This window comes from Siniperca chuatsi, linkage group LG11 (genome assembly GCF_020085105.1).
Source record: "Siniperca chuatsi isolate FFG_IHB_CAS linkage group LG11, ASM2008510v1, whole genome shotgun sequence".
NCBI lineage: Eukaryota > Metazoa > Chordata > Actinopteri > Centrarchiformes > Sinipercidae > Siniperca > Siniperca chuatsi.
The window spans coordinates 27,979,607-28,007,183 of NC_058052.1; the positions used below are offsets into that span (position 1 = coordinate 27,979,607).

The window sequence follows — 27,577 nt, forward strand, 5'->3', positions numbered from 1 at the left end:
TCTCCCTCTGTTCGCTCCTTGTCTCCTTTCATTCATTTCAATTTGACGCGATCGCTCTCTCTCAAGCACACTCCCTCGTGCACACACACACACACACACACACATTCAGAGTAGTCCCACCTGGCCAGTGTTGTTGACTGTGTTTGTTTCTGTTTTGTCAGTGTTGAGCGCTTCATGGAGCAGCCTGAGGTCCATACGTAAGTATTTTTCCTCCACACACACACACACACACACACATAAATTCCCTTATCACATTTTAAAATAAACAGACACAACATGATATACTCCTGTGTCTCTCTCTATAAAAACACACACTCACACACACACACACACACAGTGCCAGCTGTTGTCGGAACAGAACATCCCAAACATTTGGGTCAGACGGACGGACAGACAGACGGGGAGACAAACAGAATTACATAGTCGGATATTCAGAGAGTCAAAGAATCAGACTGACGATGTTCATTGTTAATTTCACACTCTGACAGGGTGTATATGTGTCCACACCAGCAGAGTTAATTAAACACATGCAGACTCGCTTCAGGGTAACATCAGCTCTGCCAGCGAAGAAACAACAAATATTTTTGAACAGCTTATAAGATGGGGGGAAGAGGAAGACCAACATTTGTCCAAAAGTTGTTAATGTAAGCCAAACAGTTAGCCGACATTTTTTGTTTAACTGAAAAGTTTTCCGCCCTGCTCAAACTGAAATAATTTTCCGTGCGTCTGTACAAGAAGATTGACGTGCCGACTGCCCATGTAGACTCCGAGTGTAACGAATTTACACGTCTTATTTGTTTAACCCGTGAACAAACTCAAATGTAAAAATGCTGCTCAGAAGTACTGAGCGGAAGAATACCATGTTGTCAAAAAAATAGTCCCTGTACCTCACTCCCCCTACTTGTTAAAATGTGTTTAAGTGTTAAAGGTACCTTGTAGAATTAAACCAGTAGTCTATGAGCCTCAGCTAGAAACATCTAATCAGTTTGACTGTAGGATATAAACATTTAGGTCCTTAGAGGATATTTCTGGTTTATTACAAGTCACAGTTTAGTCCATAATCAGTAGTCACCATAAAGTCTGATAAATGAATACGGATTTGGATTGAATGGATTGATTTGTCAGGTGGTCAGTTCGTCAGGCTGTTTATCACTTAGTCTTGGACTTAGTCTCTCTCTCTTTCTCTGTCTTTCATAGCTCGTTTACCTCGCTCGCCCAGCACCTGCTTCGGTCACTCTTTTCCTCTGTAGTTTACTCCCTCCCTCTCTCCTCCATCTCTCCTCTCCATCATCTCTCCATAATAAAACAGATTAGTGGCAGCTTTTATAACCTAAAACACAGCGAGACTTAAACCTGTCTCCTGTGACGAGATTACCTCCCTCGTCCCCCCCCCCCCGAGTGGATGTGATTGGACGGCTGCTAACCAGAGGTACAGGTGTCTGCTGGGTAGAGAGACAGACACACGCATTCTCTCTCTCTTTAATCTGTTCTTAGGGGGAGGTGGGGTCGGGGGGTGTATCATCCAGTTATTGTGGCTCACCGTCAGGCAGCCCTTCGCCTCCCGCTGATTGTTTGGACCAGTTTTTAGGCTCTTAAATGGATTGTCCCGTGTGATTAGTGTATTGAACAGTACACTTTGTGTGTGTGTGTTTGCTTTTTGTGCTTGCGAGCGGGCTTTGGAGATCTGTATTAAATGTCTATTAGTGTCCCACAGCTTGTCCCACAATGCACTGCACTGACAGCGTCTCCATGTACACTATCTGTTCACATTAGCCACATTCTTATCAACTAATTGTCAGACAACCCTGTTAACACTTTATGGTAAATATGTCTCCGTTGGTTAAAGATGTTTTTTCAGCTTATTATTACAGTCCGACTCTCTGTGTCTCTCTGCAGCGGCCGTCTGTTGGTCGGGACGTTCGTCGCTCTGTTCTTCAACCTGTTGACTCTGCTGTCTGTCAGGAACAAGCCGTTCGCCTATGTCTCAGAAGGTACGGTCAACCCCCTCCCCCCTAGTTAAACCACTTCCTCCCATTGTGTTGTGCAGCTGCTACACGTTACATGCAGCTTCACGTCAGCCAGAACACCATCATACCTGATTTTTCAGCTGTGCTTTAAACAGCGTTTTTAAAGAGGCAGGGTGGCTTTAGTGATTTTAGTGTCTTTTGGGTTTCTCCTCTGGATGGTTGAGGTTTGGTAATCCTCGCCCTCACTGGGGAACAGGGACAATTTGGCTTTTGTTATATTTTGGGGGATTATTGAAGTAAAATGAAATGCTGGCTCACTGTTTTGTCTGTAGATAAATCACAAATGGCAGCAGTGGGATCAGAGGTTAGTCCCTTCCTAATTGCGTAAATCAGTAAGTTATAAAACCAAACACAGTTGTGTGGTCTTAAAATATGACAATATATGTTTTTCCAAAGATTATATTTGGGTGTTTTTACAGCACAGAGGGATGGCGTGTGAGTTGACATGCAACACTGCATATGAACTGGATTCAAACCAAACGTTGTATGGCAGCACTTCTACCAAACTAGAGCACTGATTTTCATGTCCTTGTTAGGGTTGAATGATTCATTGCATTATTGATTAAACTGCTGACTGTTTTTGATTGTTTAGTCTATAAAAAAGAAAATGCCCATCACAGTTTCCCAGAGCTCGATGTGACATGTTCAGATATCGTGTTTTCTCCAACCAACGGTCAAAAACCCAAAGATATTCAGTTTACAATGACATAAAACAGAGAGATGCAGCAAATCCTCACATTGGAGAAAACAGAAACAGAGAATGTTTGATATTTGGTTCATGAATTAAATGATTAATCAAGTTTGAAAACTGTTGTTGATTAATCGTCTGTTAGTTGAATAATAGGTTGTTGACTGAGGAAAGGCAGCATCTTCTCCAGTTTAATGTTTCCGATTTAAAAGAAAAGAATCACCAGATAGCAGTCGGCTTCAGCGTGGGCAGGCTTCTTCTAGGGATCTTTGTGTCCAATATCTCTGCCCTTTTTCACAAAGCTTCCAAAAGCAAGAGTAAGAAGACATTCCCGGTGTTGCTGGTGAGCCTGATGCTGAGGGATTAAAATACATCTCGATGGAATAGTAAACGTAATGCTCCGTTATCTCATTGGGAGAGACATTAACCAAACCTCCAACCATAATAACCAGTTTTAACCAGTTCCTGTTGACTCATATGGGGTCATCAAACACACGTGCATGTCCTTGCACCAGTTTCAGCTTATTTTTAATGTCAGGCAGACAAGTTCATGCAAGGAAACCAAGATGAAATTTCTTCTAATTAACTGCCTGTCCATATGGGAAGACCTTAACCACAGTTTGGTGGTTAACAGACCACATGAATCAACGCTCTTGACCCCGTATGTATAGGTGGGTGCTGAATTCTCAAAAGCAAAGATCAGGAGTAAGCCAGCACCCCACTCAAACTGTTGATTCATGTATTGCACAGACGTTTGGGGCAGACGCTGTTCTGCTGTGCCTGCAAACTGGCAACAGACCACACGCCTGTAGTCATATAAACATGGAGACTAAAGTTCTGATGTCACAGATTGATTGTAAGGTGAAACACCTGACCAGAGTTTCCTAACCTCTTTGTGAGAACAAAATGTCCTCACTTTCCAAAATTGTCCTGAGACCTCACAAATATGGTACAAGAGCACAAACACACACATACACGATATATATACAGTGAGGAAATTAAGTATTTGAACACCCGGCTATTTTGCAAGTTCTCCCACTTAGAAATCATGGAGGGGTCTGAAATTGTCAGAAACCTGACTGATCTAGAGAAGATCTGTGTGGAGGAGTGGGCCAAAATCCCTCCTGCAGTGTGTGCAAACCTGGTGGAAAAACTACAGGAAACGTTTGACCTCTGTAATTGCAAACAAAGGCTACTGTACCAAATATTAACATTGATTTTCTCAGGTGTTCAAATACTTATTTGCAGCTGTATCATACAAATAAATAGTTAAAAAATCATACATTGTGATTTCTGGATTATTTTTTTTTTAGATTATGTCTCTCACAGTGGACATGCACCTACGATGACCATTTCAGACCCCTCCATGATTTCTAAGTGGGAGAACTTGCAAAATAGCAGGGTGTTCAAATACTTATTTTCCTCACTGTATATATACACGCATATATATGTGTATATATATATATATATATTTGCATGACCACATCAGAGATAAAGACCAGTCCAAGACCCACACTATGTCCCAGCTTCACATGTAAACACAAAAACACACAACATACAGTGTATAAGACACCCAAGTTATAGGTCAAACACACACAGATGCAGACGGGGAGAGTAGGCCAGCGTCGACCTCGGGACATATTAACCTCACTGAGACTCTGTCTACTGCTAATAGAGACAGACTGGAACACACACACATACAGGCTGCAGCCTCCATCATATACACACACACACACTCACACTCATTTGTACCTGTATGCACACTTAAATAGAAACAAGCAAATGGACATGCAGGCAGAAACAGATGTGCACCCATTTACAAGTCTGAAAACACAAACGCACTTAGACAAAACAGATTCCCTTAGGCCAGGCTGCAGAAGAGGAGGGAGAGAGAAGCGAGAGAATGAAGAAGAGGAATAGTATAATCGGGTATAATACATCTCCATGCGATGATCCATCCTCCCGCTTTCGTGCTCCCTTGCCTCCAACTTTTCCTTGTCTCTTCCTCTCCTCATCCCATCGCTCTCCTTCCTCTCTTTTTTCCTCCCATCCCTTTCTCTTTACAAACAAATTGTCAAAATGAAAAGATGGAAGTAACTGTGGAAGACGAAGAGATGAAGAAGGAAGGAAATGAGAAGAGTGACAGATGTGAAAGTTCCTCTCATCTTCTCCTCTTACTCATCTCTCCTCTCGTTTCCTCCTCTCCTCCCCTTGCCTAACCTCTCATCTCCCTTGTTTTCTTCTTGCCATTCCTCTCCTCTCCCCCATTTCCTCCTCCCCTCTTGTCTCCTCCTCACCTCTTCTCCCTTGTTTCCTCCTCTCCTTCCTACTCCTGCCCTCTCCTCTGTTGTTTCCTCCTCTCCTTCCTACTCCTGCCCTCTCCTCTGTTGTTTCCTCCTCTCCTCTTTTCTCCTCCCTACTCTTTCCCTCACCTCTCCCTTCCCCTATGTCCTCCCCTCCTCTCCTCCATACTCCTGCCCCCTGTTTCCTCCTCTCTTCCCTTCTCCTCTCCCGTTTAATCCTCTCCTCGGTTGTTTCCTCCTCTCCTCCCTCTCCTCTCCCTTGTTTCCTCCTCTCCTCCCCTCTCCTCTCCCCTGTTTCCTCCTCTCCTTCCTACTCCTGCCCTCTCCTCTGTTGTTTCCTCCTCTCCTCTTATCTCCTCTCCTCAGTTTCCTCCTCCCTATTCCTCCCCTTTCCTATCCTTGCCTCTCCTTCCCCTGTTTCCTCCTCTCTTGTCCTCTGTTGTTTCCTCCTCTCCTCTCCTCTCCCCTGTTTCCTCCTCTCTTGTCCTCTGCTGTTTCCTCCTCTCTTGTCCTCTGCTGTTTCCTCCTCTCCTCTCCTCTCGTCCCTACTCTTTCCCTCACCTCTCCCTTCTCCTGTGTCCTCCCCTCCCCTCCTCTCCTCCATACTCCTGCCCCCTGTTTCCTCCACTCTTCCCTTCTCCTCTCCCGTTTAATCCTCTCCTCTGTTGTTTCCTCCTCTCCTCCCTCTCCTCTCCCTTGTTTCCTCCTCTCCTCCCCTCTCCCTTCCCCTGTGTCCTCCTCTCCTCTTTGTCCTCTCCTCTCCTCTCAGGCTGACTCACTATCTGTATGAACAGTCTACTGATGAATGAGGTCAGTGTGTGTGTGTGTGTGTGTGTGTGTGTGTGTGTGTGCGTGTCAGCTGTCTGCTCTTGAGTTCGGAGCAGTCTCAACATCACTTAACATCTGACATTTTGGGATGGGAGGGGGATGAAACTACACACATATAAACACACACAGGCACTTAACTTTGCCAAAACACACAATATCTCTCACTCATTACACACACGCACACACTCTGATGGAGCGAGACTAAAAGTGCATTACGCAACCATGTTCCAGACAGTGGTAATGTAGTGTGCCAAAGGGCCAGGCAGGCAGAGAGACATGCCAACACACACACACACACACACACACACACACACAAATACGCACTTACACTCGTACACATGGTACGCCCTCCTCGTACACACAGATCATAAATAAGTCACTCCATTAAAATGTTTGTTTAGACTGACTCACCCTGCTAGCAAAACAAACAAACCCCCCCCCTCCACACACACACACACACACACACACACTCAGATCTGAGCAGGATGGGATGTGAAGGGCCTTTGACCCGACGTCGAGCCTTCGGGCATCGCAGTGTCGTCAAACATTAAAGGTGGGACGATGCAGCGGAGCGAGAGCGCTAATCTTTTTTTAAAGAAGCGTGGGTGATCCGCTCGACACACACACACACACACACCCCAAAAAGTATTTTTATCCCTCATCATGACGGAGAGGGTGCTCGCTCGCTGCACGTCTCTATCTAAATAGTTTAATCAGAGAGTTTGAGTCCAAAAATAAGAGATCTGAGCAAAAGTGGTACCTGCTCTCACACATTTAGAATAGCTGCAGTTTTTGAGATTGTTTGATGTGAAGCTGCAGCGCTTAAATCTGTAGGAGTTGATGGAGTCAGCTGTGAAATGAAACATCTGCGTGTCTTAATATTTCATGCAGCATTGAACCGGAACGATGTTTCTGTTCCTCTCCCCATCTGAAACTGCAAAGTTCTCTGTTCCTCAGTTCACGTCAGACTATAGATGATTTATACTCCAGAGACGTATGATGCTTCTGAGACAACATAAAACAATTTTTCTTCACAAGCACAAAAGTTTCAGTGTAGTCTTTTGGATTGGAAAGTTAATCTAACTAGAGCTGAAACAATTGGTTGATTAATCGATTAGTTAATCAAAGGATAATCAGCAATTTTAATAATAGTTTAATCATTGAAGTCAATTATCAAGCAGAAATGCCAACAGTTTCTGGTTCCGCGCTCTCAGATGTGAGGTATCTTTGGGTTTTGCATTGTTGGTCTTACAAAACAAGTAATGGGAAGATGTCACCTCGGGCTCTGGGCTCTTTTCTGACATTTTATAGACTAAATGATTAAACGATTGATGAAAAAAATAATGGGTAGTTGCGGCCCTAACTTTAATCGTTTGTATAAAGTATTTATGAGAAAAGCAACTGGCAAAATTTAGTTATTAACTATGTGCTGCAATTTGGGGCTGAAGGCATTTAAAACAGGCAGACAGGTCTTAAGAAAGAGACTGTGACACGTGTGAATAAAAGATGCACGACTGGATAACTACACATGTAGAAATGGGACCATGAGGGCTGACACTTCACTGCGACTTCAGAAAACACTAATTCCTTGCACCAAAAGAAACCCAGTCACACGCATACAAGGCCAAGACATTGACTTTCTCCAGCAGAAACCTCGCCGAGAGACTAATCCCCTACCCTGCTTACAGAAACCAGGTTTCTCATTTACATAGCAGAAAGCCAACAGGAACCTATATAAACACACTGATGGAGACTGGGCAGGATTTTTATTTAAATTGTTCGATATGTTGTACATTAAAGGAATCTCTCTGTCTTTGGCTCTAGCGGCCAGCAGCAGTTGGCTTCAGGAACATGTGGCAGATCTGAGTCGAAGGTAAGAACATCTTCATCACTTAGTCCTTTTTTCTCTCTCTGCTTATCTCTTTCTGTCATCCCTCCTCTCTCTCTCTCTCTCTCTCTCTCTCTGTTTCAGTCTCTCTCCTTCATCAGCAGATCTCAGTCTCAGGTAGGAACAGGATGGATCCACTTACACTGACTCAACACACACACACACACACACACACACACACACACACACCTGACTCTGGTAAACGTGCCTGTATCTGTATATACAGGCACATATGGCCTCCCTCTGAGGTCAAAGGTCACCCTCGGTCAGTGTGGTGGCCGTGAGGTCACAGGATCGGGGGGGCGGGGCCTGAGTGCTGCTGCAGGCAGCTGTAAGATCAGTTTTATTGTTGTTTCCCAAAGAGTACAGTGACATGAGAACACACACACACACACAAACCCAGGTCAACAAGGGGTAGCTGGGCAGATGTCTAAGGGTCAAAGGTCACAGCAGCTTTGTTATCAGAGTGATCTTTTGGTAAAACTACACTTTATCCATAGCTGGCTATCACCTCTCAAGTGTGTGTGTGTGTGTGTGTGTGTGTGTGTGTGTGTGTGTGTGTGTGTGTGTGTGTGTGAACTTGTACTTGCTACATAGTGAGGACTGAAACATGTTTGTTTTTTTACCTACAGAGTGAGGACATTTTTGGAAAGTGAGGACATTTTGGCGGTCCTCACAACTTCAAAGGGCTGTTTGAAGGTTAAGACTTGGTTTTAAGAGTTAAGGTAAAATTAGGTTAGGGTTCGGTTAAGGTTAGGCATTTAGTTGTGATGGTTAGGGTAAGGGGCTAGGGAATGCATTATGTCAATGACGGTCCTCACAAAGATAGAAGTACAAGGATGTGTGCATGTGTTGTTTAAAGTCTGGGTTTCTAAACTCTTTGTTCAGAACAAAACAAGATGCATCTTTTTAGCTGTTGGGTTGTTACAGGATTATTTTTAATAATCCACAGTACATTAGTGCAGTACGTCAGTCTACAGTGGCCTTGTTATTGTCTGCGCTGATTTAAATCAAACTCATACTGCACATCACATTGTCTCAGGCAGGTTATTTTCATTTATTTTAATTTCCAACCTCTTCCACTCTGCAGACGCACAGAGCTGAAACGATTAGTTGATAAATCATTCAGCAGAAAATGAGCCAACATCAGTAATCACTGAATCGTTCAAGCATGTTTTTTTTCCAGTTTCTCCAATGTGAATATATGCTGGTTTAGTTTGTCTTATTATAGTAAACTAAATATTTTTGGATTTTGGACTGTTGGTTGGACAAAACAAGACATTTCAATAAGTCAACTTGGACTGGACATTTTATTTTCTGACCAAACTATAAACGATTAATCAAGAAAATAATCTGCAGATTACTCGATAATGAGAATAATTGCTGGTTGCTGCCTTACTCCAGCAGCGCTGTCATTTTAAACTCATGATGAAGTGACGAGCTTTGTTCAAACCTACAGAATATTAATTAAATTTTTATCTAAGACCACAAAGTTACTAAATAAACCAAATATGACAGGCAGAATTTGGGGAAGTTTGTATAAAGTCGTGCACAAAAAAAGCAAAAGACACAACAAATTTCTATTTGAGGTGAAAATAAACATGTTTTTGATTTTGATATTTGGCTGAATATACTGTACAATACATACTGTGTGATTTATAGTACCTTCAGTGAAGTGCTAGAACATGCAGACGCTGACACACTATTCAGTGCTCCTAATTTCACATGTTGTGTTGGTTTTCTTGAATAAACACTCTGGCACGGATCGCTTCCTTGCAGACGTGAGACTGTAATGTGTGACACCTGACGTTTGTGGTTGGAAGCTGATACTTTGCACCAGAATTGAATATATCTTCAATTCTGTTGATGTGAATGGTTTCTGCAGAATTTTATCCCAGTCAGGGAGAAAAAGCCTCTGAAACTGGTTTTAGACTTTAATGGTTCACTTAAACCTCTTTAACCCAGGATAACAAACACGGTTTATAAGCTACAGTATATAAATGTTAGGGCCCTGCCATTACACCAGCTGATTTGATCTTATCACAGATATAATGGTATCAGCGTTTATGTCGGCCGGGATGTAACAAGAAAATGCAGTACAGAAACACCAAACACATTTTTGAGATCATTTAGAAACAGTTTGTCCACCAGAGAGCACGAAAGTATGTGTAATGTAAAAGGTCCCGCTCAGTCAGTGTTGCCAACTTGGTGACTTGAGATTTAGCGACTTTTCAGACCCTCTTAGCGACTTTATTTCTAAAAAGCAACCAGAGACACATTTAGCGACTTATTCAAACCATCAGGGAAAAGGCGAGAAATATATTCAAATACATTATATAGTTCATTCCCACGCACACTGCAGATGTTCTGCCAACAGCGTCTCTCTTCCTCTCCTCTGACGAGGCAGTCAGCGTGCGACAGCTTCACTCTTTCTCTCCGGATCTCTGGATCAGGATGTAAGGATGTAAATAGTTCGTTTGTGCTTCTCTCTCACTCTTTTCTCTCTGGATTAAGATGTTACTACATGTTGTAAATATGTAAATAGTTCGTTTGATCTTGTAAGTATTTAAATTGCTTGTTTGTTCTTCTCCCTCCCTTTGTAGATTTTTTTAAATTTTAATTTTTTTTTTTACTTAAGATACACAATGTCCCATAGTGAGTTTGTGTTTCTATCTACATTTGTCGTGTCTTAAATTGGCTGCACAGAAGAAGATAAATAGACTGTGGCCATACAGGGAAGTGCATGGTCAGCAACATCCCTCGTGTGGGCTGAGGCATTTAAACAATGCTCAGCTCGTATTAACGGGCCAAGAAAATCTTCCCCACGCCGTGACATCACTACCTCCATCCTAACCACTGACACAGGGCAGGATGGCTGTCTGTTTAATACAAGTCTAGCAAATTTACCATACCATAGAGGAAATCGTTAAAACACGTCATCAGAAATAGATGAAATGAATCAGTTTCCACACCCGTTACATCTTTATGTTGCCATAGTAACATATAGACTTGCTCCAAAGCAGACTGATGCTCAGTGTCGACTGTTGTGATGAATATTACATCCCGCTGTGTATTCCCACATCTGAAGTGGGTGAAGTCTGAACGCACGCACACACACACACACACACACACACACACAGACACAGACACAGTCAGCAGCTCAGTTGGTGCAGGTTACTCGGGGCGACAGCCTGGAGAGTTGTGCAGCAGAACTGAGCTGTGATTGGCTGAGAGGGCAGAAATGAACAGGACGTCCCAGCCTAGTTTCCAGTCTTTAACTGTGTGTGTGTGTGTGTGTGTGTGTGAGTGTGTGAGAGCGAGAGAGATGCTCTGTATGCCTTCATACAAGCAATTTGTGTGTGTGTGTGTGCAGAAGCCTGTCTGCATGTGTGTATGTGTGCGTTTTCCAGTGTGTGTTTGCATGTAATGTGTTTGCTTGACTGTGTGTATCTGGTTGTATGTGTGCGTTATTGTGTGTGTTACTGTCTGTGTTGTAATAGCCTGTCCCTACTTAACCCCAGCAGGGTCTTGGGGCCAACTGGGTTATATAAAGCCTGCTGCTCTGTCGGCCTCACCAGCCAGAGGCCTGAGCTGTGTGTGTGTGTGTGTGTGTGTGTGTGTGTGTGTGTGTGTGTGTGTGTGTGTGTGTGTGAAAGTTGCCAGTGGGGGAAAAGGGAGACAGATATTTAAAAAGAATTGTGTGTGTGACCGAGAAAGAAAGAAGTTTTGCCGATTCTGATTGTTACCAAATCATAATCCTGACTCTTGTCATATTACTTTTTAATACAAAAAGAAATCGATATATGTCTGTGTGTAAGTGTTTCATATTTTTTTAGGTTAATTTTCAGCAGATTTTGGCCTCCAGAATAAATCGTTTGTCTTAAACAGCAAGGTATTTTGGGATCCCCTTTGTATTAAAGGTAAAATAAGCCCCCGGGTCTGGCTTAGAGGTAGAGCAGGTCGTCCACTAATCGGAAGATCGGCGGTTCGATCCCCGGCTTCTCCCCAGCCCGAGTGTCGAAGTGTGGGCAAGATACAGAACCCCTAATTGCTCCCATCGGGGTGTGAGTGATTAGTTTCTTTCTGATGAGCAGTTGGCACCTTTCATGGTGTGAGTGGGGTGAATGTGACATGTAGTGTAAAGACTAGAAAGGCGCTATACAAGTACAGTCCATTAACCCCACCTCTATCTGTCTGTTTTTAACTTTTGTATCTGGACATCTTATCTTGAGACAGACAATAATTACAGTCACAAACCACATCCAGATGTGGTCTGATCTCAACCTGGTGTAAATAACATCTGTACAGTTACACCTGGTCACATTCTTAAGGGGAAAAAAAATCCACCTGACAAATTGAAAGGTCACCTGGCTCCGCCTCTTCCTGCCATCTCAAGTTCCCTGTCAAAAAGCTACACACAAGCTCCTCCTCTGTAATACACAGCAGACCTACGTGCTTCTAGATAACTCGACTTTATTAATTGTATTACTTCACCACCTACGTATTTGTTCCAACTAATCATATGAGCTCCATTGTGCCATGTCCAGTATTTGTATTTGCGTGAGTGACGGGATGTCCTGTGATTAATCAGGCGTGTCCCAGTGAGCTGTGATAAACTTCCACACGCTTGCAGTCTTAACAGGCACTTGGGAACCGTGGCAATTACCAGAAATCCACTTCGTCACACCTGACTACTCACAAATACTGCAAGTGTACTACGACGGACCCTTAAACACAGCCTGAGCACCCAACTGCAGTCCGCCATATTGTTAACCTTAAACACTGCAGATGTAGACGGAAGTCGGCAGGTCCAAACTTGATCACTGAAAAGTTGTTTTCAGGAATCAATGTTTTTCTTAAGTTAATCATATAACCATAATTACAGTGTCAGTACAATACTTTTGTTTCTGTGCATTTACCAAAACAAAACATTTTGGTTACTTCTACATAACAAAACAAGCAAAACTTCTCAGATTCAGTTTTAACACCGACAGCTGTACAAACATTTTTCCTAAATAAAGCGTTCAGTGACAGTTTTCTGTCCTCTGTTCATCATTCAGCCCAGTGTGGAGCCAACAGAGCAGAGTATCAAGTGTTTGTTTGCCTCTCTGCTTTAATCCCTCACTCTCTGTCTGCAACGTGTCTGGATTAACACACACACACACACACACACACACACACACACACACACACACACACACACACACAAGGTCACATGTCAAATTATATCAATGCATCAAAAGGGATTATGGGATCGCTGGGATTGTCAATCTCATCCCCAGCTCTCCACTTTCCTCTCTTCTTTCTTTCTTTTTCTTTTTCCTCCTTCCTTTCCTTCTTTGTATTTCTTCATCATTACTTTTCCTCACTTCCCCTCTTCCTCTCTTTATTTATCTGCGCAGTCAGAGTTTGCAGTTTCATTCCCTCTATTGTGCTAATAGTGTCTGAATTTGGGGCACAGTAAGGTGCTGTGGAGATTATTATCTCCCAAAATAGTTTATATTTTTTAGGGTTTATTTTGAAATTAAAGTAAAAATGGTTGAATGTCTTTGGCTTCATCCGTCCTTAACTAAATCCTTAGTTGTTTTTGTAAAGTAAATAATTTCCATAGCAAACATTTTACATGTCTACTCCAACAAATTATTAGACTTTTCAAACCACATGCAATGTAATTAGGAAGATAATGCTACTGTATATAGCTTCAGATGTCACAGTTATTAACAAATATTAACCGATGTATGTTAGGTTGCAGAAACATGAAACTTTATTTTCTGCACGAATCAAAATTCCTGCAGGGAAAGAAAAAAGCACCATATATCTGACGAGGGGAACCCATTGGCTCAAATGTCGTGACTCATTGCTCAGTTTCAGGACTCCAAACCCAGACTCTGTATTACTGACTGCCTCTGTGGGTTTGATATGAACACACAGCGTCCAGCAGTGAATCACAACCTGCGCTCATACATCCCAGTAACATCACTGCGGCTGCTGTCGTGCAGTCCCAGCAGACCGTCTGAGGAGCCGCGGTAGGATCTGTCTCTGCTGTCCAGCTTAACGAGACTCTGGTTCAGATGCACTCGTTCAAACTGAGCCGGACGATATTATAGGAATAACGTGTGAAAAGTTACATTTTCTTGTTAGGGCTAAACAAAGTAATAGGTAGTGAAAATCCGTTTTTCCCCTGCTTTCACTCTTTTTTTTCCTCCTCTCCGCTTCTCTGTTTTCAGTTTTATGAAAGGTCTGCCTGTGGCGAACATGTGACTCTCTGAATGACATGTTTGACATTAATTACGTGTTGACATCCATGTCACTGTTTTGTTTTTAAACATTATCTAATGACAAGCACCTTGCGGCACCCAGCCGACGTGCTCCTCTTCATGTTTATGACAGCGCTCGACGCCATCGGCCGCGGCGGCTTCAGAGCGCTGGCCTTTGAAGTATTGGAAATTCAATCTGACACGCAGCACAGGGCCGATCCGCCCGGAGATGCGTTCATTGACCCGTTAATCGGTTCCAGGAACACCGGGCCGGGTGTGTTACTCAGAGAGCGTGCGGGGTCGGCTCTGTTTAGGGTTTTGGGGAATCGGCTGAATGTTTGAGGTCAACTGCAGCTGTCTGCTGGTTTGGTTTCCCCTCAAGGCCAAACAGGACCAAAGTCCTTACTCATGTCCGCTATGTCACGTATTTATGCAAAAAGGGCAATTCAAGAAAGAAGCAACACCTTGATTTTACATTATATAATATTTTAATTGAAACTCCAATTTTTGATTCTAAATATATTCTTTTCTTATTATCCAAGATAAATAATTGTGACATGTTTTGCGTGGCTGTCAACCTCATATCCCAAAACGTCGTTTGAGAGAAAACTAGATGGCTGATGGCTGTTTCCCTGGTTGAAGTCAATCAGAGCTTTTTCAGAAAAATGGCCACACAAGCATTGATGGGATGGACACAGCTGTACAGATTTCTGCACACTCTTACAACTCCTACAAGACAAAGCAAGACAAAAACAATACTGCAAATATCTTGTATATGTATCTTAAGCAGGATAATTGTACAGTTTACATCTAAAATCTCGTTGATCTTAAGACAAATTGCTGCACTAGTATTAAGAAGTGAGGCCCAGATATTCTTACATCCAAGTGCAACACTCACTGGACCGCTGCCTCACTTAGTGTGATATAGCTGCTTCTTTTCTGGCAGGTTGGTGAGGGTCTGTGCTGCTAAATGGAATAGTTTTGTTGTTGTTCCGATGTGTCGATGCCACACAGGATCCACCACGGTCTTATTTCCAGATGGCGCCAGTGCGTGGGCTTACATAGAAAACAATAGATGCAGATGTTATAACGCTTGCGTACGCCGCTGGTGTGTGTTGCCCTCTTATGCTCCAAACAATCCTACGCTTTCCTTAATGCAACTCTAAAGCATTTTTCATTACAGACGTGGATGTTTACCCTTGTCTTTCAAATTCCACACCCCAAGTTTGTAACGCAGACTTTAAGTTATAAATTTGGCGTTTTCAAGCCCATGCTAAGATTACTCAGTCTATTTCATATGAGTAACAGAAGATTTAACACAACTGTTTTTAGAGGTTGAATAGTACTCCTCATAACTAGTTAATTGACGTTGATTTGTAAATTCAGCTGGTGTTTCATAGCTAGATTTAAGAAATCTTATCAAGTCAATTTTGCTGACCCCTTTGGCCCCATCTGATTTCTTTAATACAAGTACATTTATCTAGATTAGAGGATATTTTACTAGTTCATAGAAGGGGAATTAATAACTTAAGTCAGCTTCTCTGCCAGCAGGACTTCACTTAAACTTGTTAAATAATTATGTTGAGCCTTTTTAAAAATCTAAACAACTCGCTCTGTTTTGTCTCAGTTGATGGAAGAGGAGTTATTGATGTGTGTCCTCAGTAACCTCGTTCAATTAAACTAACAGCGGTCAAGTCCCACTGATTAAATCTGCTTCTCGGCCCGATGGTGCAGAGCACGCAGCTGTTGTTAAAACCGCCCTCGTCACGTGTCAGATCACTTTTAACCACATCACACAATAAAGATAAAGAAGAAAATTCCCCACCGTGATTAAGAGTACAAAATGCACTATTGCTGCTCAAGAAGAGAAAATGTTACAATTTGAGATGACACAGAAGCCAAAATATGCTTGCAGGTTTATGCAGAACAGTTGTGATCCATTATTATCTGTAACTTGATTGATTGATTTGATGTGATTGTGATCATGTTCTCTGATGAGTCGGCTCTTGGATCATCTGTGTGATCCACTGAACAGAATTAAACCAGTTTAAAACAACTGCAACGTACATGTATTAAAAAATTAAAAGCAAACAGGCTAAGAAACCGAACTAAGTGATGTGATCTGTCTATCGATCTCCTCCGCTGCGTTTCAGTGCTACGGACTGAGAGCCGGATTTCACCGCACAGACGCCCTCCTGCTCAGCTGTGGGGCTTACAGTCATCATACGCCAAAATACTTAGACACCAAAAAGCATTAAACCACTTGCCAGCATACAGCGCATCGACCGGTAGGCTACATGCGGGGCGTGCAGATTTTAATAGTGTCCAATGAGGTCCCGGATCCTGTTCGGCAGGTTCACATTAATCTCAGCAAATTTGATTATTGCTGTGATGTACTTTTATAATGAAATAAATACATTTCATATATATTTGAAAGTCATGGTTTGTTGTGTTCTTTATCAGTAGTTTATAAATGTAGACGTTTGTAAGTTTGGGTCCCGGGGAGAATCTCGAGCTGACAGAGGTTTGAGGAGCCCTGCTCTGTAGACAGGAGGGAGCAGCTGGTGGGGTTTTGTTTCTGGGGTTGTTTGACTCAAGTAGGGTAGAATAAAAACTATTGTCCACACATTTTACATTTTTTAAGAGTTAGAAATAAACAAAATGGCAAATATATTTGATTTTAAATAAGTTGAAATTAAAAACATTCTTGTCCTTAAAGGTCAATTTTGCAAATGGAAAGGGTTATAATATATTCTACACAATAAACTATATATATATACTGTTACACTCTTTTTTTTTTTTTTAAACTCAGTGATTGAGCAGAAGAAGTTATCATTTTCCTGTATGTGTTTTTACATTGATCTTTAAATACATTCGTCCTCTTGGAACAAATTAAAATCCATCTGCAGCCAACTGAAGTTAAGAAGAGCATGCTCAGTATCTCTGAAGGAGTCTGATCTTTTTACAAATTTTGTTGGTGGTCATTTATTAATTGATGCTCAACTAAAAACATTGTCTTGATATAAAATGTTGCACTGCTTAGGTTGGGCTGAAAAACAATTTAAGGGACTTATGTTTCTTAATTTTTGTTTAGCAGAATGTCTTCACGATGAGACTATTTAGTTTTTTATTGTATTTGCCTTTCTCGGAGCTGGAGATTTGGAGTTGATTTCAGTGGGAAACTCTGGAGGTGATCGTGTGCACTAATCCTGTTTCTGTTTGTTTGTGTCTGTGTGCGTACAGTTTGTGTGGCATCATTCCAGGTCTCAGCAGTGTGCTGCTGCCTCGTATGAACCCGTTTGTCCTGATCAACGTGGCGGGAGCTCTTTCCCTCTGCATCACCTACATGCTCATAGAAATCAAGTAAGAACTGATCTTCCTCTGCGGCTGGTAAACCCCCAAATTCACCAGCGTCCGTCGCTGTTTAACCAAAACCAGGGGGGGCTTTCTTGGGTCGGGTGATGTCACTTTTCCATCGCTGCTGGAAATTCCCTCTCGCTGCTTTAAACTGTCCTGATCTATGTCTGCACTGAACTTAAAACGTGTCCTGATGCGAAACACTCCAGATAAAAAAAGAACATGCAGAGACGGGACAGGAAATTAGATTTTTTTAAATTCCCTGCATCATTTAGAGTGCTGGTGATAAAAATATAAAAATGAGGGACTTCCACAACAAGTCCATTCTGTTCAACATTTACATGCTTCCTCTAGCTCAGGAGCTCATCTTAGCACGATTATGTGTTTATGTAGGTTTTATTATAGGTTATTATAGGTCTTCCTCTACAGGTGAAGTTGTAGATTCAGGATTAAGGATTTCTTGTCCATTTTGGTTTAAAAGCTGAGGTTCGAAATTCATTCTTGACCTTTTGAAACAGCAACTGAGAAGAACAGTCTCACCACGAGGTCCGTTTACTAGCTGTTTTTATCGCATTGCACAATCTTTAATCAGTTTTTTAACCAACACGAACAACAAATTCTTAGTGACAGTTCCATGACAACTGCTGAGGAAGATCACGTGATATGATCAGAAGCTTCCTGAACAGCTGATAAATAGACCTCGCGGCGCAGTTGTTTTCTCAAAGATAAAAATGAACTGTTGCTGTTATTTGTTAGTGCCGAAAGAAGAATGATCAGAAGTCCGTATTTACCTTGAATCCCTAATCTTAAACACCACTAACGAAGCTAGAACACTTTTAACATCCGCATTAAGACAATTACAAAATCGTTCTGCCATCACCTTAAAAATATAGAAAGAATTAAAGGTCTTACAGTATGTCTCTGTAAGAAAGTTTCTTCTGTTTTATCCAATTTTAGCTGATTTTTATCTTTTATATCTTTTTGTAATTAGTTTATTTAGTTAAATATATTTTATTGTTTATTTTTTTATATATTTTATCATTCCCTGAGGTATTTTATTTCTCTCTATGAAGCACTTTGTACTTTGTTTTGACAAGTGCTCTATAAATAAAGTTTTATTATTATTATTACATTGATTTCCTTTGCTGTGTGTGTGTTTGCTCAGTAACTATAATGCGGTGGACACGGCGTCGGCGGTCGCCATCGCTCTCATGACGTTTGGCACCATGTATCCCATGAGCGTCTACAGCGGCAAAGTGCTCCTGCAGGCAAGTCGGACACGCCTCTCTCTGTTCGTACTGTATCTATAGTCCCACATCAGGACACTTTAGGTAGCGTGATTAAACGTTTTTCTCTCACCTTTCATTCACAGACGACGCCGTCCCACGTCATTGGCCAACTGGACAAACTGCTCAGAGAGGTGAGTCAGCGCTTCTGTGCTGCTTCGTAACAACAGCATTGATATTAATTCTAAAAACAAACTTAACATTTGGGATTGATTTAACGTTTAATTCAGCCATACTGAATGTGTGATTTGACCTGTGTATTTGTGTGTACTTTTTGTATTGATTGCTGTTTGTAAGACAAATTACCCCTCGGAGACATTAAAGCTTTACTTTACTGTTATAAATCTGATAAGTAAAAAAAAAAAAAAAAGTAATATTAAGCCTAATTTATGTTTGAATTGGAAAATACAAGTACTTTGGTTCACTGCAGATATACATAACTTTCAGTGTCTGTTAAAACAATGAATAGAAATCTGTTTTAATTCCTGTCAGTGAAGAATTTGGCTTAATGTAAATTCTTCAGTGCCGACTGGTCTTAAATAAATGTATTATTTTTTGTGAAATTATATAATTTTCAGTCGGCTCCACTCCTGATAATCAGGTAAATTATAGTCAGAAAGGAATATAAGGAATGAAAATCTCATCCTGCACAGCTACGGTACTTTTTACAGAGTTGGAAGACAAAAAGTTATTAAAATTAAAAATTATTCTGACTTTATTTTCATGAATATAGCCTAAAAATGTCTGTCAACAGACAACAGCATGTGAAGTTTATGACACATTGAGTCATTCATCTTTGTGTCCAATCAGGTGTCGACTCTGGACGGAGTGCTAGAGGTTCGCAACGAGCACTTCTGGACCGTGGGCTTCGGATCTCTGGTACGTTTCTCAGCCGAAGAACTAAAGACGCAGCAGAAAAATTGTTAAATGTTTGTAACTGTTAGTAAACAAGTACAAACAAACAGTGTACAGTATAGCTCTTTCACATTAGCTGAATTATTAATGAATTATTGTTAATTATTTGTTTATTTAGACGTAGCTGCCAGTGACGGGGACTCAGCTCAAGTATAGTGCACACAGCGGCTTCATTATTTCTCCAGACACCCAGAAACCAGCCAGTCCTCCTTTAAAATAATAAGACCTGACCCCAGCTTTTTTTATGTGTCAGTTAGTTTCTGGCAATTTGATTAACGTTAATCAACAAAATGCACCCTGTGAGGAAGATATAAAGGTAAAAAGGTGACGATGCCGTAGATTTTGCAGCAGATTCCTAAACAAATATGCAGTTAATCAATTTACATACAACCAACTGACACACAGTGCTCCTGAGACTTTTTGGCCCCTGGAGGTTTGGGGTCCTGGGGGCATGTGCCCACTTTGCCTGGTTGGTAATCCAGATAGTTAATTTACACCTGAAAGGTCTCATACCCTAATTTACAGCTCCCTCCATCTTAACACCTTTGTTTCATCCTTCTTTCTATCATTATCCCCTCTCTCCCCGATTCCATCCGTCCTCCTGTTAGTTTGTGTGTTTTGCTCGTCGATGTGTTCACCCAGACGAAAAGAAGGAACAAGTCATTCATCCGGAGATATTCTCTCTCTCTCTCTCTCTCTCTCTCCCCACTGTTGTTGTTGCTGTTGTCTGTGTTGAGTTGTCGTCGTCTGTGTTGCATGTTGTTGTAGCGATGGCAAACAAGCCCAGCTGGCTTTCAGGGCGAGTGAGGTCCTTGGAAACACACACACACACATATATATATATATATATATATATATATATATATATATATATATATATATATATACACTCTGTACAGACAGCACACGCACACCCCAACATCTGTCTTTTTGCAGAAACACACTCTGCTGTCAGAATGGGATACAAATTATTAATTGTAGCTAATTTAACTGAAGTGTTGTTGGCCCTGACAGTTAATTCTTTATAGAAATAGCAGTGTGACAAAACTTACTGTGTGGCTGAAAGCTCCGGAAACACCAAGTCAGTGAAACTCGTGTTGAGAATTTTTTACTAAGCTGTACTGCTGGTTTGTCAGTTAAGGTTTAGTTTATGTTTTTGGCATATTTTCCCTTATTTGATAGTGGTGGCAGAGATACAGACAGGACAGAGAGAGGGGTATAAATCTGTCACATGACAACACCGATAAACCCTGAGAACACAGGTTTTCATTAGGGATGCAAATTTAAGCAGCTTTCATAATGAATTATCAGCCACAATAATGTGAATTAAAGTAAATAAGTAAATCATTTTAATCATATTTAAAACTAGAAGGTTCTGTGCACAGAGGTCAAATGCAAGTATTTCATGATAAAGCCTCTCACTACGCCTTCATCGGGGCAAATGTTTGACAAAAGGGAACCCCATAGCTTAAAACGAAGTAGAGCACACCGGTGCTTTGTCATGCAAGTTCATTTTGGAAATGTACAAACAATTGTAGTTCCCGATGTCCAAAAACATACTTAGCTCTACAGATACAGTACGACATGTAACAAACACTGAGGATCAGTCAATACAGAGAGCAGTCAGGAAATGAAAATACATGTCAGAATCAAAGGGATGTGCAACCCTCAAATATCAGATAACAGTGATCACATCTTTCATCACTGTTCTGTAGCATTGATCTGAAAAGTAGAAAAACAGCATCACTCAAACTGCAGGTTTTTTATTCAACACGTGGCCAAAAAACAGAAAATCAAAGGAGAAAACATGATTTTTTTTTTTTTTTTTTCCCTTGGATTGAATTCTGCACCTCTTCCACATAAATTAGACGACACCAAACATGCAGGACACTTGACAAACACATTCTTGTTTTTAACTAAAATAGCCTTCAAATGTTTATCAAAATGGAAAAGTAAAGACTGACGATGGCTTTTATGTAAGAATATGAGCCCATCTACGTGGTCGTATCCACATTTAAGTACATGAATATTTCACAGGATGTTAAAATCATGATTTTTTTTTGGTATTTTTGCAAAGTAGTTGATGTCATGGCCTCAATATTTCTGTGTGTGTGACATTTATTGGACAGGTTTATATCTGTTCATGAAATAGTGAATAGGTAGAATGACGTGGCAAGTGTGTCATGTTATGCAAATGAATCCCTCTGTCTCTTTTTCAAATCACTGATGTTGGTGTTAGTCACTCTTCCATGCTGTGTGTGTGTGTGTGTGTGTGTGTGTGTGTGTGTGTAGGTAGCAGTTGTACCTCCTGCTGCCTGTAGGTGGAGCAGCGCCCTCTGTTTACATCAGCCTGGATGCTGCGTTTATTGTTGTTTTTATTTATGTTATCGATGCTGCTGCTCCTGTTGTTGTTGTCACTGATGTTGCTGCAGTTACACAACTGTTGGTTGTTTGCCCACTGCTAACAGAGCAGCTGTCCAAACTGATTTGACCCTCTGACTGCACTTCTGCCCCACGGGGAGTGTGTGTGTGTGTGTGTGTGTGTGTGTGTGTGTGTGTGTGTGTGTGTGTGCGTGCGTGCGTGCGTGCGTGCGTGCGTGCGTGCGTGCTGTCCTTTTGAGGTCTGAATATTCCCATGAGGATGGTAAAATTAGCAAACAAGGACAAAAAGAAGAGCTCAGTTTAGTGTTTTAAGGTCAGATTTAGAAGTTTGAGGCTGAATGTTGAGGTGAGACGTGCTGTGATGAAGGTCATTGAGTCATTTTGATGTTTATTTATCCGGCTGGTGGAGGGTTTTCTTTTTTAAAAAAGCACTGATGAAAGCAGCTTCATGGCTGACGGATGCAGGCAAGCATCACTGAACAACAATAACATCCAGTCTGGGTTGCTTAGGAAACAGAATTATTATTATTATTTCTTCTTCTTCTTCTTCTTCTTCTTCTTCAAGCCCATTAGCAACTGGTAAGTGTTATATAATGAAAGTGTAGTTAGGATGGTGCTCAAACTGGTTTCATCAGTTGAACTCAGACGTTCCTGATGTTGCACTTAATGATACATTTAGTCTGTAGGAAGTTAGCATGTAGCTCTTTAGACGCGGTGCAACAATTTAATCCGACAACAGTTTGATTTTGATGCTTTCAAAGGCGTTTCTTCCACAGGAGCCGTTCTCACACGAGTCTTGACGGACCAGAGTCGCTTCTGTTGTAATCAATCCAGCTTTCTACACAAGCTTTGAAACAACTCGTGTATTTTTTACGTTTCAAGTCTCTCTTCTTCTGTTTTACGAGCGTAACCACAGTGATTGTGTGTTCTGAGAGCTGCCAAAACCCGGGTGACGTACACTCAATACTGTGCCTGAATGCATCGTGTGTCACTACGCAGGCTGTGTAGACGCTGTGTTGTAGCTATAAATGTCATTTGTAAAACCGCCGTTATGTAGTCAGGCCCTTCTGTATTTACAGGAAGAGTTGCTGACTCCTCACAAGTGCAGAATTAAAGCTCACAGGGGGAAAAAAATATAGTTTCATCTTGTGTGCACAAACATACAACTTGTCGAATATAATAATTTGGGAGAACAAGATAGTAACTTGTGCCCTGAGATTAAAAAAAAAAAACATCTTTTATGGACATTATTTAGTTCTTCTTACATTTTCAAATACAGAACAGACTCTAGATCCTGAAATCTCAGAGGCCGTATTAAACTTTCTGAAAAGCCTCTTAAATCACTTTCATTTGCATTTTCCTAAACTAACAGTTTATGTCTTGTCTGACTTTTTTTGTTGTCTTTTTTTATAAAGCACTTCGTAATTATTATTTTTGAAAGCATCTAAAAGTAAAACTCCTGACCTTTCTATCCCCCTGCCCCTCCTCATATGCTCCTCCTCCTGCTCCCCTTCGCTCCCCTCTCTGCCCCTCTGAACCTTGGTGTTTCAGGCTGGCTCTGCCCACGTTCGTATCCGCCGTGATGCCAACGAGCAGCTGGTTCTGGCTCACGTCACCAACCGGCTGCTGCCACTCGTCTCCACTCTGACCGTCCAGATCTTTAAAGATGACTGGACCAGACCACTCCTCACCGGGACCGTCTCCTCCTCCTCCTCTGGTCCTCCTCTGGGTCCTGCTGAAGGCTACGCCGCCCTCTCCTCCTCCTCTCTGCCTCCTCTGCTGTTGTCCTCAGGAGGAGAGCTGGACCCGCTGACCTCCACGCCCTCCAAACCCAGCAGTCCTCCTCCAGAGTTCTCCTTCGACACACCGGGGAGGAATGTGCAGCCGGTGGTCCTCCCCGCACCGGGGCACCACACCCACAGGCCCTACGGAGGCCTGGGACTCGCCTACGGAGCGTCTCCCTACACAGGGATGCTGAGTCAGGGCCTGGCGCGGCCCGGCGGCGGGCTGGGACCCGGTGTGCAGGGTCTGGGGGCGGGGTATGGACTGGGTCTGAGCGGGAGCGGCGTGCCTTCCTCTCAGAGCTACAGGACTGCCTTCGGAGGGTCGACGGCGCCGCTCCGGTTTGGAACCAGCAACCCTCTGGCTCCACAGTCGCAGTACAGACCATACTGACCCTGACTGTGCCGAGCTAGAACTCTTCTTCTGTACCTTTCAAATACTTGGATTCATGATGAAGGTCAAGTTTCTCCACACCTCAGTTCAGATATTTGAAACTCGGATGAGATTTATTTCCTGTCCAGGCTGGACGGCAGACGCTACAACATTTAGTCCCAGAGTGACAACAAGATGATAACTTCAGAGAACCAAGCTGATTCTTCCTCTGAAGTTTTGGTGTCGAATCTTGTAGCGTGAGCCTCTCCTGACTTCAGGAGAGAGACGGTGAGTGTGTTGTGGTATTTATTTTGTTGACAAGGTGGACCAAGAGTTTGACTGGTTGGATTTGGTATGTTTGAATCATTTTGGGTTTTTTTTATCAGGACCTTTATGAAACGACCTCACTGTGGGACTGACCGTAAGAGAGCAGCGTGTCCATACTTATTCTAGCTTTTTGGGGGTTTTTGTAACAGGAAAGACTGCGAGGAAACGTTTTTGGGCAACATCGTCAAACAACATTCCTGGTGAGAGGAAATTAAGTCTTGAATTAAATTAAATCCCAGCTTTACATTTTCTATTTCAGGCATTTAAAGGACACTAGAATCCAAAGAGATTCACAGTAGAACCTCGATCACAAACAATCAGTAGTCAGGAGGTCAAAGGTCAGAGGTGACAACACACTGATGATATTCTAGTGTCCTACGAATACTGATATAAGACAAAGAAAGATTTAATAAAAAGCTGATGAGAAAAGAATTGCTCGAACGTAAGAGATTGGACCAAATGGAGGGAGGAGATTTAGAAAACGAAATTTATTGTGATTTAAAAATTCCAGTTTAATCTTTTTGTATCAGTTGAAAAGCATTGCGACATCTGCCTTAAAGTGTCCTGAGTGTTTTTACGGCCACACGACCTGGATTCAAACATGAAATACGGAGTTTAAAACCAAAACAACATGATTGTTTTCATTTGTAAGTAAATGTATCAGTTGTGGTCCAGAAGCCACTTTAAGTTTCACGCCAGCCTCGTTTTCTAAAACTTTTTTTTTTTTTTTTTTCACTTGACTGAAATGTAAGTTTGTCAATATAAACGTTCAGTTTCTCCATTTTGGCTGCAGAACTGCTGCTGAGGAAAAACAAACACAATAAAACACTGAGCAACCTTGAACAACACGTGAGGTTTGAATGAGTATCTCTCTTAGAAAACTCACATTAAGTTATAGCACGTTTAGGGCTTGAACTTACTATTATTTATATAATTCACAGATTATTTTTTGATTAAACGATTAATCATTTGGTCTATGTATATACAGACTATATGTAAGAAAATGGTCCACCACAATTTCCTAAACCTGAAGTTGACGTCTTCATTTTCTTGGTTGACCGACCAACAGTCCAAAACACAAGATTTTCAATTTGCTATCATAAAAGAAGAAGAAATGGCAAATCTTCACATCTGGAACCAGTACTTTTTTTTTTTTTTTTTACATTTTTGCTTGAAAAATTATTTAAGCGATTCATTGATTATCACAATTGTTGCAGATACATTTTCTGTCAAGCGACTGACTAATCGTTGCACCTCCACGTTAGTGTCTTGCTGACAGTCTACACACTGAATCTGTTCTTGAAAACAAATATTAACACGTTGGGCAACACATCATTTTCTCATCTACAGCCTGGCCCGTCCTCTTTTTGTTTTGTGTGATTCCTCCATACATATTCATCTCCTCGAGTTGGAGCACAGTGAATCTGTTTTATCAGGACACGATGAAACGTGTGAGGGGAACGTCCTGAGAGAAAACATTAAAAAGGTTATGATTTTCCTGAAGAGGACCATTCCATGTACTCTACTGGGAGTGAGCGTTTGACTGGGATGTTGATGGGTTGATGAGTGATAAGGTTTTCTTTTTATTTCTGGTTTTAATCTGAACTCGGGCTGAGTGTCACAAAACAGTAATTCCTTTTTATTCATTCCTCACAGCTCACCGGTTTCTGGTGCCTTTCTCAGATGTAGGGGATCAAAAAGCCCTTAAACACGTAAAAATGTTGAATTGTTACATCAGAGCTGAGAAATCAAACGTATGTAGAATTAACACTATAACACAGAAGAGACAGAAATGTTCCTTCAGAGCCGCTGTTGTAGAATAAAGAACAGTATTGTTACCAAACTTTCGATCAGACACTCAGCCCTAATGAGACGTATTCCATGTATGTTTATTTCAAAAGAACAACTGGGACTCTGTTATTAAAAACAGGTAATGAAAGTTGATGTCAAGCTTTTCTCATCATTTCTGCTGTTGTATCTCAGCCGTCAGCTGCTGGATGAAACGCAGATCATCCTCTTGCCTGTAGCATGAACTGAAGTTAAAAAAAAGAAATGTTCTGGTTTTGTTTTCTGAGGTTTGAGGTTAGAAAACCAAAATACATATAATTCCTGATCTTGGTGCTTTTTAGTTGTCAAGGTGGGGAAAACACGTCTGCCTCTGCTGCAACGGTTAATTGTTAACTGCTGATGTTACTGTGTTGGTTTTTCTGATTTGAATGTTTTCAATCTTGTGAAAGGAGAATTTATTTAGCGTTAATTTTGTGTGCTGACATATTCAAGTTAGAAACTGTTTCACTACCCTCTCTGGTTGAAAGTTTTGAAGTCTGTTTTACCTCTATTGGATATGGCCAAAAATGCTTTTTACCGTAACCACACCCAGCAGTGATGTCACAGGTTCCTGGAGTACACCTGTACATCACGGCAGCAAGGTGAGAAGTTAAACTACTGGACATCAGCAAAAACAAATTACTCTTTTAGGGGCCAATCAAGTCAGAAGTTAGAAATTCCACATTGTAACTTATAATTAGAGGCAGGTAAACGTAGTGTAGTAGTGTAGATCTCATGCTGTGATAAATTAAGCCGAGTTGGAATTAGAAAGAAGGAGATAAGGGGTGTTCTTATTCAAGATGCTCCCTCCACTTGCTGTACAAACCAGTGTTTATGTCTTTTAATGTCTCCTAAGGAAAACCTGCAGTTCTTCTCCGTAATCCATTTGCTTCTCCAGGCATCACTGATCTACATTAGCGTGTGATGAGTCTTTCTGCTCCCTAAAAGCTCCATGGGAAGCCTCTCCTCATTGTATCCTGACGTGCACAGGTGACCTTCTGACCTCACAGCATCTGTTGTAAAGATGAAACTCCCTGCTCCGTTTACAGAGCAAGTAAGTACATCAGCTCAGGTACTGCATTAAAGGGTTGAATACAGGGAATTAAGATCCTGGTATTTCCTGGGAATTCTCACCAGAATCTGCTCCATTTTCCTGTGAAAAGTACCTGCAGTAACTTCTGTGTTCCCATACTGAAGAATATTCTACGTACTGAAACAAACATCATTAACGCTTCCACACAGCTACTGTATCAAAGGCGGGCTGTTATTACACTGATGAGTTTAGCAGCTCAGCCATGTGGCAACGTATGTTCTAGATTAAAAGAACAAAGCGGAGTG

The 27,577-nt window shown here is 41.6% G+C and overlaps 1 protein-coding gene across 1 annotated transcript in view; it reads left to right on the forward strand.

The window, feature by feature from the left end:
- Window positions 1-26,356, forward strand: part of slc30a6 (solute carrier family 30 member 6) — a 63,591-nt gene extending 37,235 nt beyond the window's left edge. The window contains exons 8-15 of the mRNA XM_044213964.1: window positions 162-197; window positions 1,897-1,991; window positions 7,671-7,719; window positions 17,235-17,354; window positions 18,514-18,616; window positions 18,721-18,768; window positions 19,445-19,513; window positions 23,483-26,356. Of these exons, the coding sequence (XP_044069899.1) occupies window positions 162-197; window positions 1,897-1,991; window positions 7,671-7,719; window positions 17,235-17,354; window positions 18,514-18,616; window positions 18,721-18,768; window positions 19,445-19,513; window positions 23,483-24,106 (1,144 nt within the window). The 3' untranslated portion in view covers window positions 24,107-26,356. The remainder of the gene's footprint in view (window positions 1-161; window positions 198-1,896; window positions 1,992-7,670; window positions 7,720-17,234; window positions 17,355-18,513; window positions 18,617-18,720; window positions 18,769-19,444; window positions 19,514-23,482) is intronic.
- The last annotated feature ends 1,221 nt before the right edge of the window (window positions 26,357-27,577 follow it).